This window comes from Rana temporaria, chromosome 8, assembly GCF_905171775.1.
Source record: "Rana temporaria chromosome 8, aRanTem1.1, whole genome shotgun sequence".
Taxonomy (NCBI): domain Eukaryota; kingdom Metazoa; phylum Chordata; class Amphibia; order Anura; family Ranidae; genus Rana; species Rana temporaria.
The window spans coordinates 143104998-143120677 of NC_053496.1; the positions used below are offsets into that span (position 1 = coordinate 143104998).

At 44.6% G+C, this 15680-nt stretch overlaps 1 protein-coding gene across 1 annotated transcript in view; it reads left to right on the forward strand.

Moving 5' to 3' along the window:
- TMEM17 (transmembrane protein 17) overlaps positions 1–15680 on the forward strand; it is a 35442-nt gene that overhangs the window by 1975 nt on the left and 17787 nt on the right. Inside the window, exon 2 of the mRNA XM_040320807.1 lies at positions 9423–9526. Within this exon, the coding sequence (XP_040176741.1) occupies positions 9423–9526 (104 nt within the window). The remainder of the gene's footprint in view (positions 1–9422; positions 9527–15680) is intronic.

Sequence of the window (15680 nt, forward strand, 5' to 3'; positions counted from 1 at the left end):
GTGATGACGTCACACCCGGGTACCCGTAAGTAAACAAAGCAGCGATTGCGGCTAGTGAGCAACACTGATCATGAGATCGGTGAAATTTTTTTCACCGATCTCATGCTTTCCAGCCTGGAGGAGAGATGTGGGGTCTTATTGACCCCGCATCTCTCCATAAAGAGGACCTGTCACACACATTTCCTATTACAAGGGATGTTTGCATTGATGCCAGCAACAATTCTAGCACTAGATCTCCTCTGTAAATCTAAACTGGTAACCTGTAAAAAATTTCAAAGCGTTACCTATGGAGATTTTTAAGTACCGAAGTTTGGCGCCATTCAATGAGTGTGCGCAATTTTAAAGCGTGACATGTTAGGTATCTATTTACTCGGTGTAACATAATCTTTCATATTTTACAAAACAATTGGGCTAACTGTACTGTTTTGTTATTTTTTTAATTCAAGAAACATTTTTTTTCCAAAAAAAAAGGCGTTTGAAAAATTATTGCGCAAATACCGTGCAAGATAAAACATTGCAATGACCGCCATTTTATTCCCTAGGGTGTCTGCTAAAAAAACATATATATATAACGTTTGGGGGTTCTGCGTAATTTTCTAGCAAAAGAATGATAATTTGTACATGTAGGAGAGAAGTGCCAGAATAGGCCCGGTATTGAGGTGGGTATAAAAGCCCGGTATTGAAGTGATTAAACGCACCTTTTTGGGAAAAATTTACTTTCATGAATTTAAAAAACATGAAAGCTGATGTTACGCCGAGTAAATAGATACCAAACATTTCATGCTTTATAATTTCACGCACTGTGGAATGGCGACAAACAACTGTACCTAAAAAATCTCCATAGGCGGCCCTTTAATTTCTATTTTATTTTTTTAAAAGTTACCAGGTAAGAGTTACAGAGGGGGTCTAGTGCTAGAATTATTGCTCTCGCTCTGACGATCGCGGCGATACCTCACATGTGTGATTTGAAAACCGTTTACATATGCAGGCGCGACCAATTTCATTTTCTTTGCTGCGCGAGCTTACGGGGGCGCTTTAATTTTTCTTATTATTTTTATTATCATTTCTTTTATTTATTTTTAATAATATTAAATTGTGTTTTTAAAAAATAAATACAAATGATCACCTTTATTGCTGTCACAAGGAATGCAAACATCCCTTGTGACAGTAATAGGCGGTGACGGGTACTCTTTATGGAAGTATTCAGATCGCCGAAAATACTGAAGAATACTGTATATTTTTTTAAATCCGGTGCCATTGGCAGCCGAGTAAACAGGAAGTGACGTTGTGACGTCGCTTCTGTGTTTACATTGAATAGACTGGATCAAAGCCGTTTACGGCTTCGTTCCAGTCTGTGGCTGGGCGCTGGAGGTGGCAGATCATAGATCGGGTCTCCCGTGGCTCTGGCAGCATCAAGCGCCGTGCTGAGTGTGTGAAACTGACAAGTAACAGAGAGGAGCTGTCAGCTCGATTTCGGGGGTGGGCGGGACCCGGCCAGGTTGAGTGGGACCCAGCAGCTATATTACACCAGCCAATGGGATGGTATCTGGGCAGGCCGCTATGTGTATGTGGCCCCACCCCCTTTCTAAAGCAGCCCAATCATTGATTGGTGTAATTTAGCTGCTGAGTCCCGACCACCCTTGACATCGAGCTGACAGCTCATCTCTCTCTCCTCTCTGTTAGTTTTACACAGTTACCGTATTTTCCGGCGTATAAGACGACCCCCTAATTTTCCAGGAAAAATTTTGATTTTGGGATATACTCACTGTATAAGACTACCCCCTTCTTACTGTCTTTCTGGAAGCTGAGGGGTAGCCAGAACCGCTGACAATAACAGGCTTTTTCAAATCTCACTGTGCCATTACATTACATTACTCACTGTGCCATTACATTACATTACTCACTGTGCCATTACATTACATTACTCACTGTGCCATTACATTACTCACTGTGCCATTACATTACTCACTGTGCCATTACATTACTCACTGTGCCATTACATTACTCACTGTGCCATTACATTACATGCCCAGACTGTGCCATTACATTACATGCCCCCACATTGCCATTGTGCCATTACATGCCCCCACATTGCCATTGTGCCATTACATGCCCCCACATTGCCATCACTTGCCCCCACTGTGCCTGAACTTGTTGCCCCCCCCAGTGCATTAACACTCACTTTTTTCCCCAGCGCTGACAGTCCCCCATGCTGCGATCGCGATCGTGAAGGATTTCAAAGCCGCGCCTTCACTGCAGAGTGTTCTGTGATAGGATGAATAAAAATCTTCCCAGCAGCGCCTCTGTTATGTTTCCCGCCTATCACGGACGTCTTCTCATCTCGTCCGAGGATGAGAAGGCATCTGTGATAGGAGGAACAAAGAACAGAGGCGCTGCTGGGAAGATTTTTGTTCATCCTATCACAGAACACTCTGCAGTGAAGGCGCGGCTTTGAAATCCTTCTCGATCGCGATCGCAGCATGGGACACTGTCAGCGCTGGGAAAAAAGTGAGTACTGAGACTGTACCCGGCGTATAAGACGACCCCCGACTTTGGATGCATTTTTTTGCATCCAGAAAGTCGTCTTATACGCCGGAAAATACGGTTACACTCGGCTTAGTGTGAAACCTGCCTGTGCCGCCAACCAGTGTCACCTGCCAGTGCCAACCAGTGTCACCCGCCAGTGCGAGAGAGTGCCACCGCCAATCAGTGCCACCTGCCAGTGCCAGTTTCAATTGCCAGTGCCACTGCCAATCAGTGCCACCTGCCAGTGCCATCTGTCCCAAACTAGTGCCATCTTTTAGTTCCAAACCAGTGCCATCTGCCAGTGCCAATAGTGCCATCTGTCAGTTCCAAACCAGTGCCACCTTCCAGTGCTAATAGTGCCATCTGTCAGTTCCAAACCAGTGCCATCTGTCAGTTCCAAACCAGTGCCACCTGCTAGTGCCAATCAGTGCCATCTGTCAGTTCCAAACCAGTGCCACCTGCCAATGCCAACCAGTGCCACCTAACAGTGCCAATAGTGCCATCTGTCAGTTCAAAACCAGTGCCATCTGTACTGAGGACATCAAGTGTGTGCTAGAGTGACAGGAGTAAGCAGGAAGGAGTGGAGTGGGTGAGGTTTTTTTTTTTTTTTTTTTTATTATTTTTTTTTTTTAAATATCGGCCACAACAATCGGCATCATATATCGGCCATCGGCCGTCCCAATTTCTAAATATCGGCATCGGCCAGAGAAAAACCCATATCAGTCAACCTCTATTATTTTATATATACTGTGATTCTGTACTTGCCAAATAGTCTGCATAAATCTCCCTCCACTGAGTCTAGCTGCAACCATGTTAATTGTGGCCAGCTGAAGCTGCTGCCTGTTCACTTCCTGAATTTACACAGACAGACAAAGGCTCACCTCCAGCTCTTCAGCTCTCATTGGCCCTCTTATGACTCACCACCCTCCCTTCCTGGAAAACTAGCACAAGAGTGAGAGAGAGTGAGCTATGCATGATGTCGGGGGTGGGCGGGACCCGGCCAGGTTGGGCGGGACCCAGCAGCTATATTACACCAGCCAGTGGGATGGTATCTGGGCGGGCCGCTACGTGTATGTGGCCCCACCCCCTTTCTAAAGCAGCCCAATCATTGGCTGGTGTAATTTAGTTGCTGGGTCCCGCCCAGCCCCAACATCGAGCTGACAGCTCCTCTCTCTCTCCTCTCTGTTTGTTTCACACAGTTACAGTTACACTTGGCTTAGTGTGAAACCTGAGAAAAATATAAATGAATCTGCGCAGCGCAAAGCTCACCGGCCACCCTAGGAGTCATGAGGCATGTCGTGGCAGACCCAGCCTCTTTGCAAAGGTGTGCTCACGCTCGCTGGCCGGACTGAGTAGACTACAAAGATCTATATATCCAGCCTGTCTCTCAGCCGACAGTTGATAGAAGATTCTTTAAAGAAAAAATAAAATTAAATAAAATAAAAATTTTCCTCAGGGCGCTGGGCCCAAAGGGAGCCATACGTCCTTCTCCTTTGCTAGGCAGATGAAACTGAGGCTGCATACTGCAGGGAGGAGGGCTGTGGTGTTGTCTCACTCACAGTGGACCGGGCCGACAGCTACCTCCAACGCGGTTGTATGCATGTCTTGAATGCATCAGTAGGTCCTTGCGTGGACGGGTAAGTACAATCCCTCCCGCTTAAGTGGGGTGGTACGACTGAGCATTCCTGGGGTTTGGGGGTCCTCCTATCCTCCCTTCCCTGCTCCTTTTCCCTCTGCTGTATTACATTGCTGCTGTCGGGGGGGGGGGGACCTTACTGAGGGGACTGTGCGTCTGACCTATGCTTTGGACACTGTGTATCCTCTTTAGGCTTTCACTTTTTAAAATGCTGCGTTTTGCCGCCATTTTTTGGGTGATTATCAGTTTCTATTGAAAATCTCATTGGCGGCCATTTTGTTGTAGCCGTGCTATGGTACAGATTACTATTGCGGTCGGCCATTTTCCTGTAGCTGTATCAGGCTCCATATGCAGCGTTTGGTGGCCATCTTGGCTGAGCCTTTGGCCTCTAGAGCTGATTCCTACGGCGCGCGGCGCCGTTCTCCTCACAAATTTTACCTCACAGCTTACCTCACATTTTTTTTTTCTTCCTCTCAAAGGGAGCCTAGCCCTGGCGCTGAGCAGAGTCTAGTAGCCGTTTGTAGGCGATCTCCAGCTCCCATTCCTGAATGGCCAGAAACTCTATATCTTCCAGTGCCCAGTGCACTTCCGAGACGTTCAGTAGCCCTTCTCTGAAATCCATGATTTCATCCAACCACCACACCCCTGTCAGCTTCACATACAACAGTCCCAGGCCGCCGTAGCTTAAGCCTTCCGTTGGGCTGTCATCCGCTATCCAGGAACATGCTTGGGATACATGCCACTAAAGGGCTCTGTAGATCTCACTCAGCCGCATCTCTGCCCAGACCAACCTGCTTAATTCAGCTGTTTGTTCCTTGTGCGTTTTTTCTCCCAACAAAAGCACCCGCAATCCATACTGCGACCAGTACCTTTCCCGGTTGGAGGGGAGAACTTTTCCCTAGTGTTGCTGCTCACGGGCTAGCGCTTCCTTCCAGCGTTCGCAGCGAATAGAATCAAGCAATCCCAGCAGGACCTGGAAAGAGAGGGACCGGGGGATAGAATGGCAGCGGCTGCTAGTACCGCAAACCCAAAATAACTATCGCCCAGAAAAAGATTTTATATATATATATATATATATATATATATATATATATATATATATATATATATATATATGGACTTTCTCAGTATGTCTACACCAATCTCCTGAGATGTACCGCTTTGTAGTACTTAAATATATCGGGGACTGCCATCCCACCGAAGCACTTGGGTATAGTCAACAAATCTTGTTTGATCCTTGGGCGTTTTCCTGCCCATATAAAGTTCATAAAAAGACTACGTATCTGGCGCAGGAACGTCACGGGGATCATGATTGGCAGTGCTTGAAGTAAATACAACCTTTTCGGACATTTTAATTATATTAATATGGCCAAACCACGAGTGGAGGCCGTGTCGCCACTTATCAAGAAGTGATCGTATTAAGTTGTATATTGGTGGAAAATGTATCTTAAAGGTACCCTTCTCTTTTGATGGTATATTTATACCCAGGTACTTAAGTGCTGTTCCCCATTTAAAGCCAAAGTTTGATTGAATAGTATTACAAGGGGAGGGCGTTATTGCCACACTCATGGCTTCAGATTTAGTATGATTTATTTTTAGGTTGGATAGAGTACCGTAATTCTCAATCTCTCCCAACAAATTAGGGAGGGAGGTATGTGGGTATGACATAGAGAACAATAAATCGTCCGCATATGCCGAGACCTTATGGATAGTCTCTCCAACCTGAACTCCCCGTATATCTGGGTTTTGACTAATTTTATTCAACAAGGGTTCCAATGACAATGCAAAGAGAAGAGGTGAAAGGGGGCAACCCTGGCGAGTGCCATTCGAGATGCTGAAGGGTTCTGAAAGAACACCATTTACTTTTACTGCAGCCTGTGGGGTCGCATAGGCACCTGTAATCCAGTTGACCATTTTTCCCCCAGGCCCACCTGCTTCAGCACCTCAAAAGGGAACTACCAGTTAACCCTATCAAATGCTTTCTCAGCATCGGTGTTCAAAAACACACAAGGTATATTTGTGTCGTTAGCCTGATGGATCAGATTAAGAACTCTTGTCGTGTTGTCTCTCCCTTCTCTTGTAGGAATAAATCCTACTTGGTCTAAATCCACTAATTGTGAAAGCCATGGTTTAAGTCTGACTGCAAGTATTTTAGTAAAAAGTTTTAAATCCGTATTAAGTAATGAGATGGGTCTATAACTTCCACACTCTGCCGGATCCTTCCCCTCTTTTGGGATTACCGTCATATGAGCTCGAAGAGTATCCGAGGGGAATGCGGGGGTCAGACCCACCGCATCAAAGGCCTTTGTCATTTGCTTACCTAATATCTCGGAACATTCCTTATAATAACTTATACTGAAACCGTCTGGTCCTGGGGATTTTCCAGATTTAACAGTTTTTAATATTTCAATCAATTCTTCCACGGAAATAGGACTGTCTAAATTACGACGGGTTGGAGAGGGCAGCCTAGTAAGGCCTGCTGAGACAAGATATTCTTCTATAGTAGACCGGGGGGTGGAAACATGTGTCAAGTTATATAGAGCAGATTAGTATTTCCCGAACATCTGGGCGATTTCTTTGGGTGTTTGTATTAATTTTCCATCTCTCTCTTTTATTTGAGATATATAGGTTGATCTATTCTTTTCTTTCATTTTTCCTGCCAACAGTCTACTACATTTATCTCCCAATTCGTAATTTACCTTTTTTCCTCGTTGTATTATAGCCCTGGCTTTAAAGCGTAGGATCTCAGATAGTTGTCTCCTCAAGTGACCCAGTTTCCTACCTACAGAGGGTATCTGTGTCTTTTTATGACACATTTCCAATGCTTGGATCTCCTCTAGTTGGTCTCTGGCCTGTTTCTCCCGTTTTTTCTTCAATATTGATCCATGTTTGATCAGAATCCCTCTAATCACAGCCTTGTGTGCCTCCCAGACCATACACGGATTACTCTCTGGTGTATCATTTACTTGAAGATATGCTGTCATCTCTTTAGCTGGGGCATGATCCGACCAGTTATGTTTCCAATACTAATTTCTATAATGGATGATAACAAATAGAAGATATGATTTCTCAGTCATCCTCTGCCCCTAGTGGACATAGGATGATTTTAGACATAAGAGGGTCCGGGGATGTCCTGTGTGAGTCTGTCAAACCAGGTGCGGTAAATCCTCTCTACCGAGCATTGTCCTAGTACTTTGGACGATCAGGCTATGCCTCTCTTCGTGGTCGAGGAGGTTGAAAGGTCGTCCGATCTGGATTCAGCCGGACAACACCACGGCCGTGGCTTCAGTCTACCATCTGGAATACTGGCAGGCAGACTACAGAAGTCGCCAGATGCTGGACCAGGAGGACTGGTCTTGGAGGTGTTTCAACTCCCTTGCAGGAGGTGAGTCTCACGGGGCATGGATCTCCTGGCCGCTCGTCTTAACCACAAGGGTGTCGACATTCGTGGCCAGGTCTAGTGATCCTGTACAGACGCATCAGTCGCGTTGGTGGCCCTGTGGGATCTGTAGTGGTGACTTTATGCCTTTCCTCCATTGCAGTTGCTTCCTCGACTTGCTCCACAGAGTGGAGGCTGAGGGGATACCGATGATTCTAATTGCTCCAGATTGGCCTCTGCGTCCTTGGTACACCGATCTCGGGTGCCTGGTGGTGTTGGTACCCTGGCGGTTGCCAGGGCGGGAGGACCTTCTGTCTTAAGGTCCCATACTTCCTCCTGTTGTACAGTCGCTGGCTTGCACGACATGGCTGTTGGAAGCCAGGTTTCTAAGAGACCAGGGTCTGTTCGACTTGGTCATCTCAACCAGCACGGTAGTCTTCTTCCTGGAGGATCTACCATCGCACCTGGAAGGCCTACATCTCTTGGTGCGAAGAGATGGGGTGACGTTCACGGACGTACTCGGTGTCCAGGGTCCTGCTGTTTTTACAGATTGGAGTGGATCTTAAAATTGTTTAAAGCACCGTTTGGGGGCAGATTTCAGCCTTGGCTGTGTTTTTTCAGTGGTCTTTTTGCGGCCCATTCCCTGGTGGGTACCTTTTTGTGCAGGGGGTTTGTCATATACTTCCTCCTCTTCGCCCACCTTTTTCCCCATGAGTTTTGACTCTGGTGCTCTCGGTTCTTCAGGGACCTTCCTTTTGGAAACATCAGAGAGATTCTTCTCTTGACACTATCTCAGAAGATGGCCTTTTTAGTGGCCATTACTTCTGCCCGAAGGGTTTCTGAGTTGGTGGTCTTGTCTTGCAAGTCGCCATGCTTGATCCTCCATAAGGATTAGGTGGTGGTGCGCCTGCAACCTTCCCTTCTTCTGAAGGTGGTTTCGGCCTTTCGCCTGAATGAGGACCTTGTTCTTCCATCCTTATGTCCTCGGCCGGCACACCCTACGGAGGTTGCGCTTCATACTTTAGGCGTGGTACGCACTTGGCGGGTGTACCTGCCTGCTGCGGCTCCCTTTCGGAGATCTGACGCTCTTTTTGTGTCGGTGTCTGGTCCGCAAAAGGGCCTGGCGGTCTTGTCGACCACCATTTCTCGGTGGATCAGGCAGACCGTCATACAGGCCTATGCTCTTAAGGGGCGGGCGCCCCCTTTTCCGGTCTTGGCACTTTTTGACCAGGGCAATTGGAAGGCTCTGGCACTGGGCTTTTAAACACAAGCCTCTTGGCATCTGCACACTGGAGAGCCGTGAACGATCACGGGCACTAGCAACCATGCCCCCCCTCTTTCCCCTGCCATCTGACAGTCAAAGCGCTCTCCCATCATGGCGGCAGCCAGGGGTGAAGGGAGAAAGGAAACTGAGGTGCTCTTCATATGGGAGGGGTTATATAGGGGAGGAACTTGCCTTGTAATTAGGGTTGCCAGTGTCCAATCACCTGTGGTGACTATCTAACCCACTAAGTAATTAACTCAGGCTCTGTGTCCCGTGATATATCATCAAGAAAGACTCTTTCAGGACAGTTCAGTAGATTTATATAAAAAAAAAAAAAGAGAGCTAGATGCATTCCTAAATGCACTAAATATTACTGAATATTAACATTGATAAGTAATAACACCAGAGAGCATCCAGGAAATATTTGAATGCCTTAATCGGAAACAATTTCCCCCGCCCACTGTAGTAAATTGGACCATGCTTTATAGGGTTTTTTTCTGTCTTCTTCTGGATCAGCTCTGGGTAAAGGGTTCTACTTGTTTATTTTATCTATTGTTTGAAATGCATGTCTTTTTTTTTAACCTGACTAACTATGTAAATTTCCCTTCTCCCTACAGAGGTCGATATTGTCTCCAGTCTGCTGCTGCACATATCACTGTACTTTAACTGCTTTTATTTTCCCTTCTGGTGGGTCTGTGATGTTGTAGCATTACAGTTAAAGGTAATAACTAAATGCCTAAACTTGTAAAAAGTGTTATTCAACTTTATTATAAGACATCTATTTACATAAAAAGTATTAACACCCTTGAAAGTTATATTTTATTGTCATAGATTAAATAACAACAGATTTTTATTTATTTTTTACACTGATCAGTGAAAATATTTATTTTGCAAATCGGTTTATGTTCTGTATCAACTGCCGAAATGTGCAATTACATACTGTACCTCCTTAGATCCAGTCTGTGCAGACAGTATGGACATTTACTGACTTAGCAGATTCCCCAGCCAGCTTAACTCTTCAAGAAGTTGAATCTAATGCCGCGTACACGCGACCATTTTTAATGGTCTAGAAAGTTTTTTTCAACCCGATTATTGTTAAACCGGCCTTGCCTACACACGGTCGTGAAAAAAAGGGGAAGTTCCATTAGGATGGCGCCACCCTTGGGGCTGCTTTTGCTGATTTTGTGTTAGTAAAAGACGATTTGCGCTTTTCAGTCTGTTACAGCGTGATGAATGTGCTATCTCCATTACGAACGCTAGTTCTACCAGAACGAGCGCTCCCGTCTCATAACTTGCTTCTGAGCATGCATGTTTTTTTTCACGTCGTTAAAGCCCACACACGACCATTTTTTACGATGTTAAAAACAACGTGAAAATTTAGAGCATGTTCTAAATTTTTTATGCCCATTTTTTACGTCGTGAAAAATGCTCTGGAGCCTACACACGATCGTTTTTAATGACCTTTAAAAAAAGTCATTTTTTACATCCCGAAAAACGGTCGTGTGTACGCGGCATAGTGCAAATGTACTTTAAAAAAAAAAGTACAGAGGCATTTTTTTTGCTTGTCTTTTGAAGTGTAAGAAGGCAATGACTTTCCTAAGCCCTTATAATGAGCTCAAACTAATAAGGAAACATGAGAAAAGCAGGGAGGGGCTAGCTGGACTGTCCTAACTAGCATAAACCAAAGAGAAAATACCAAATGCACACAATACCAAGTTCTAGAGGCACAGCCCCACAGCTTGGTGTCAGCATACATCAAAATATCAATGAAAAAAAGATATATGCTAAACTGTATATTGGGATGATTGGATTATTGACTGCAATCCTCAGAACTCTCACTATATGTCAGCGTACTATATATATGGTAATGACGCTGTTGTTTCTCAAAGTATGTTATTCTTTTCTGCAACACTTGATACAATGTTGCAAGAATAAGTTGCTAATGTTTAAGGCCTCTTTCACACGGGACGGATCAGTGATGATCCGCCCCGTGAACCTCCGCTTGGTCAGCGGGGATCGCTTTGCTGAGCCGGCGGATGACAGGGCTGTCTCCGCACACTGTGCAGGGACTGCCCTGTCTTTTCTCCGCTCTCCCCTATGGGTGGATTGGATGAACACGGACCGTCTGTCCGTGTTCACCCGATCTGCAGACGGATGGAAAAAATAGGGTTTTCCTTCGTCTGCAGAATTGAGGATTGCGGAACCGGGTGAAATTGGATGTCAGCGGATGTTCATCCGCTGACACCCGCAATCTCATAGGGACCAATGTATGTCCCTTTTTCATCTGTACACGGATGGATGAAAAAGCAGACATACGGTCCGCCTGTGTGAAAGAGCCCTAACTGTTTAGAGTTTAACTGTTCGCTGATATATATATATATTTTCAGCTTTCAGTGCTGACGCACTTTGAATGACAATTGCGCGGTCATACAACACTGTACCCAAATGAAATTTTTATAATTTTTTCCCCACAAAAATAGATTTCTTTTGGTGGTATTTTATCACCTCTGTGTTTTTTTATTTTTTGTTAAAACAAATTTAATACCAATTATTAAAAAAAAAAAAAACATTATATTTTTTTACTTTTGTTATAAAATTTTGCAAACGGGTATTTTTTCTCCTTCATTAATGTACGCTGATGAGGCTGCACTGATAGGCACCGATGGGCACAGATTAGGCGGCACTGGTGGGCATTGATAGGTGGCACTGGTGGGCACTTGCAGGGGTTACTTGCGGCACAGATGAGACAGATGTGCCTCCTTCCTCTTCGGGACAGATTTTCAGCTGTATACGTTACCCTGGAGGAGTAAAGGTCCCGGCAGAAGCGTAAGAATCTAGCATTAATGGTCTCAGGAGAAGTCAATGTGCCATCTGCGTCTTTCAACCTGCCTATATGTGTGGTGGCATACTGACCCTTGGCCAGCAATGCTAAAAGTCTGCCATTCTTGTCGCCAAACTCAAACACCCATTGGGCACTATCAAGCATGGATTTCTTAGTAAGATCCACTCTCAGCAGAGACAGTTCCCTGAGGGTGTGTTGCCAGGTAAGATAAGTGTCCGTGCTGGGTGACTGATTATACGACCTCTCTTGCGCCAGGGCCTAATCCTCTAACTGCCTGAGAGACTGCACAGATCCCCTCTTCCTAGCTGCATTTTTTTTAATGTATTCCCCTCTTAACCAGGCCTTAAATGTATCCCAGACTATCAATGGTCCAGAGGAATCGCCATTCCACTGCCAAAAGCTGCACAACTCCTCAGGTATATCTTCCTGGATCTCTGAGTTCCATCACCCAAAACCTGGACAATCTCCAGACCCTCTGACCCCCAGGAGGAGCCACCTGAATCGAGACCAGCAGGGGGGCATGATCTGATATGCCACGTGAGACAATCTCGGTGGACGCCACCTCCCCCAGGAGGTCAGAGGAGGCAAATGCCATGTCAATCCAGGATAACGTCTGATGGGTAGTGGAGAGACAAGTGAACTGAGTGTCAGAGGGGTGGAAATGGCGCCAGAGAGGATACCCATAGGGACAAACCGGCGGAGGGAGATGGCGAGGGCCAGAGCCTATCCCGTGTGTCAGACATGACCTAGTTAAAGTCCCAGTACAGCTCGGCTGAACTCGAAAAGGCTCGGAAACAGAGTATTTCCGAGGTTTTCTGAGCATTTCCGAACGGCTCTGCTCGGCTTCGGCGACCCCCACCTCAGGCCAAACATGGCACTGCACACTGCTTTGGCTTGAATCTGTAACGCCATGCTAGCAACTTCACATTAAGTATTACTGTTGCTAGTTCTTTCCCTTACAACTGACATCCGTCTCTCTGAGTTTCCTCTCACTTCCTCTGCAGCCTTGCGCTCCACGGTGGTTATGGAGGTGCGCCACCTAGTGGCACTTCCTGGTCCGCTCTTGTGCGGCCTATTTAAACCCCCAGCACTGACAGTATGGGTTCCTCTATTGCTGACAGAATGCCACTGTCAGCTGGGCTTCCAGACTCACCTGTAGTGAGTCCCAGCTTCCTCAACTGGACCACCAGGACTCCTTGCAAGGCACAACCTCACATCAACCAGGTCCAGGCTCCCAGGACGCTCATTCATGCCCAGCTATCTGCAACCACAAGTACTCTGCTATAGTTACCAATTACTATGCATTGCTCTGCATAGCTGTCGCTTTCCTTCCATGCCTGAGTTTATTGTTATTCCTATCAAGTGCTATGGAGTCCTGCTAAAGTCTCAACTACAGCTCCCATATTAAAGTTTACTGCTATAGTTACCAATTAGTATACATTGCTCTCCATGCTTGTCGCTCTGCTTTCATGCCTATGCTCACTGCTAATGCTATCAAGTGCTATGGAGTCCTCCTGAAGTCTCAACTACAGCTCTTATGTTTAAGCTCATTGCTATAGATATCAATTACTTTGCACTGCTCTCCATGCTCGTTGCTTTGCTTCCATGCCTGAGTATATTCCTATTCTCATCAAGTACTATGGAGTTTCCTTAAAGCCTGAACTACAGCTCTCATGTTGCTCACTGCTATAAATACAAATTACTACACTCCATTCACCATGCCTGATGTTTGCTCTCATGTCTGTGTTCACTGCCTGATACTATTAAGTACTATAGATCACTCCTAGAGCCTGAAACTACATCTCTCAAGTTCATGTACACTGCTACAGATATAAATTATTATGCACCGCTCCTTATGCCTGTTGCCATCCTATCTTGTCGCTGTGCATTAATAGTACATCCTAGTAATGATCATTGCATCTCAAGGTTACTCAGTATGCTGTTACACTTAACCTCTCTGCGCATGTTCTCACCATTGTGCTCTGCCAATGATATTGGTTACCATTAGTTTCAACCATTGAACTATGTTGTGTAGACTACTCTGTCCATAAGAAACCCAGTCCTGTCTGTACAAACCAGAACCACTGAGCTCACGCTCACTGGTCAGTCTTACCCCTAGTGTGCAGTCCCAGTACTGCAACTACTCATATCCCTATACCTGATCTATACCATTAATACCAAGATTTACTTTAATGTTGCTTATGCTGGAATATGGGCCATATACTTCATTGAGGCTATGATAGAACCCAAACTCTTAACTGAGTTAAGAGTGAAACCTGGGTTCGAACCTGAGAAGTCTCCGCATTTGCGATCCATAGACCTGATCCTAATTTGGCGTATCGTTACAGAATCCTTCTCGTTTTGCGAGACAACCTTGCAAACTGAGTCAGAATTTTTTTAAATGCAGTGCTCGTATTGCAAAACGCGTTACTCACAATCCAAGGTTCCACTGTATATAACTTCCAACTCTCTAAAGGCCCCATTTTTTATTGAGAACTCTGGAAGAGGAAACCTGGACCCCACATGCACATGTGGCATTTATTGTATACTGCTTGCAAATTGATTGCTTGTTATTGGATGTCTCCTAATATCCCGACTAAGAAGCAATGGGTAGAACAGGTGAATACTATGCTCATTCAAAATAAATTAACGTACCAACACAGAAATGTTCCCCAAAAATGTAACTCAATGTGGCAATCTTGGCTATATGTCCCAGACCTTGCACCGCATCAGTTAGTAATGAATAGACTTCTTGAAGGCTGAAGCTCTATAAGGGGGTTTAGTTACTAGACAAGTGCAATTTGTTTAGTTTCCGAATTAGTTTTCCATCAAAATTCAACAAATTTGTCGATTCGAAAATATTCTAATTAAAGAAAACTCATTTAATTTTAACTAAAGAACAAAAATCCGACATTCTAAAATAAGAACGAAAATTTGATAATCCAAAATAATAACTAACTAACTATTAAATTATAGGTATTGGAATTTCCTTTCAAAGTTGGCTGTTGGTGAACATTACGAATCCAGATTTATCCAAAGTTACGAATTATACGAAATAATGAATTATACATCTAAATGAATGGAACTTAAAGGAGTTCTCTAAGCTAAAACGTTTAACCCCCGCTGTGCCCGGGCTGTAAAACCATACAAAATAAACTTTCACTTACCTGCCTACGATCCCCCGTTGTTCCGATATCGCCGTCCCGTTCTCCGGTCCCGTCTCTTCCACTTCCTGCGGGTCGGTGACTCACAGTGCGCTCAGCCTATCAGCAGCCGCGACGGGACATTGCTGCGGCCGCTGATAGGCTGAGCGCACTGTGAGTCACCGACCCACAGGAAGTGGAAGAGACCGGGACCGGAGAACGGGACGGCGATATCGGAACAACGGGGGATTGTAGGCAGGTAAGTGAAAGTTTATTTTGTATAGTTTTACAGCCCGGGCACAGCGGGGGTTAAACGTTTTAGCTTAGAGAACTCCTTTAACAAATTAATAATAATAATTAATAATAATATCATTTTTATTATTTATAATTCGTTACGTTCCATTCGTTTAGATGCGGCATTCGTTATTTCAGATAAATTCGTATTTGTTACATTTACTAACAGACAAATTTGAAAGGAAATTCCAATACCTATAATTTAATAGTTATTGTTCGTTAGTTATTTTTCCGTTCTTATTTTCGTATTTATGAATTTTTCGAATCTTCTTTCTTATTTTTGGCTTTCATATTTTTAAGAATTATTGAAATAACGAATACCGCATATAATGGAATGGAACGTAACAAATTACAATTTTTCCAAAGTTATTGGTGACTAGTAGTAGTAGTATAGTATCTCCGTGAGGATATTCCCTTCTTTTGTTTATTTTCTTCTTTTGTTTGTTCCTGTATGTAATGTACATTTTTTTGCTGGTTACATTTGTACATCATCCAAGACTTGTTCCTATGTCTTAGCCAATATCTTATTTGACGCTCATTGCTAATTGTATTTTCAAGAATTATTGCACCATATACCTCTTGGTTTTTCTCTAATA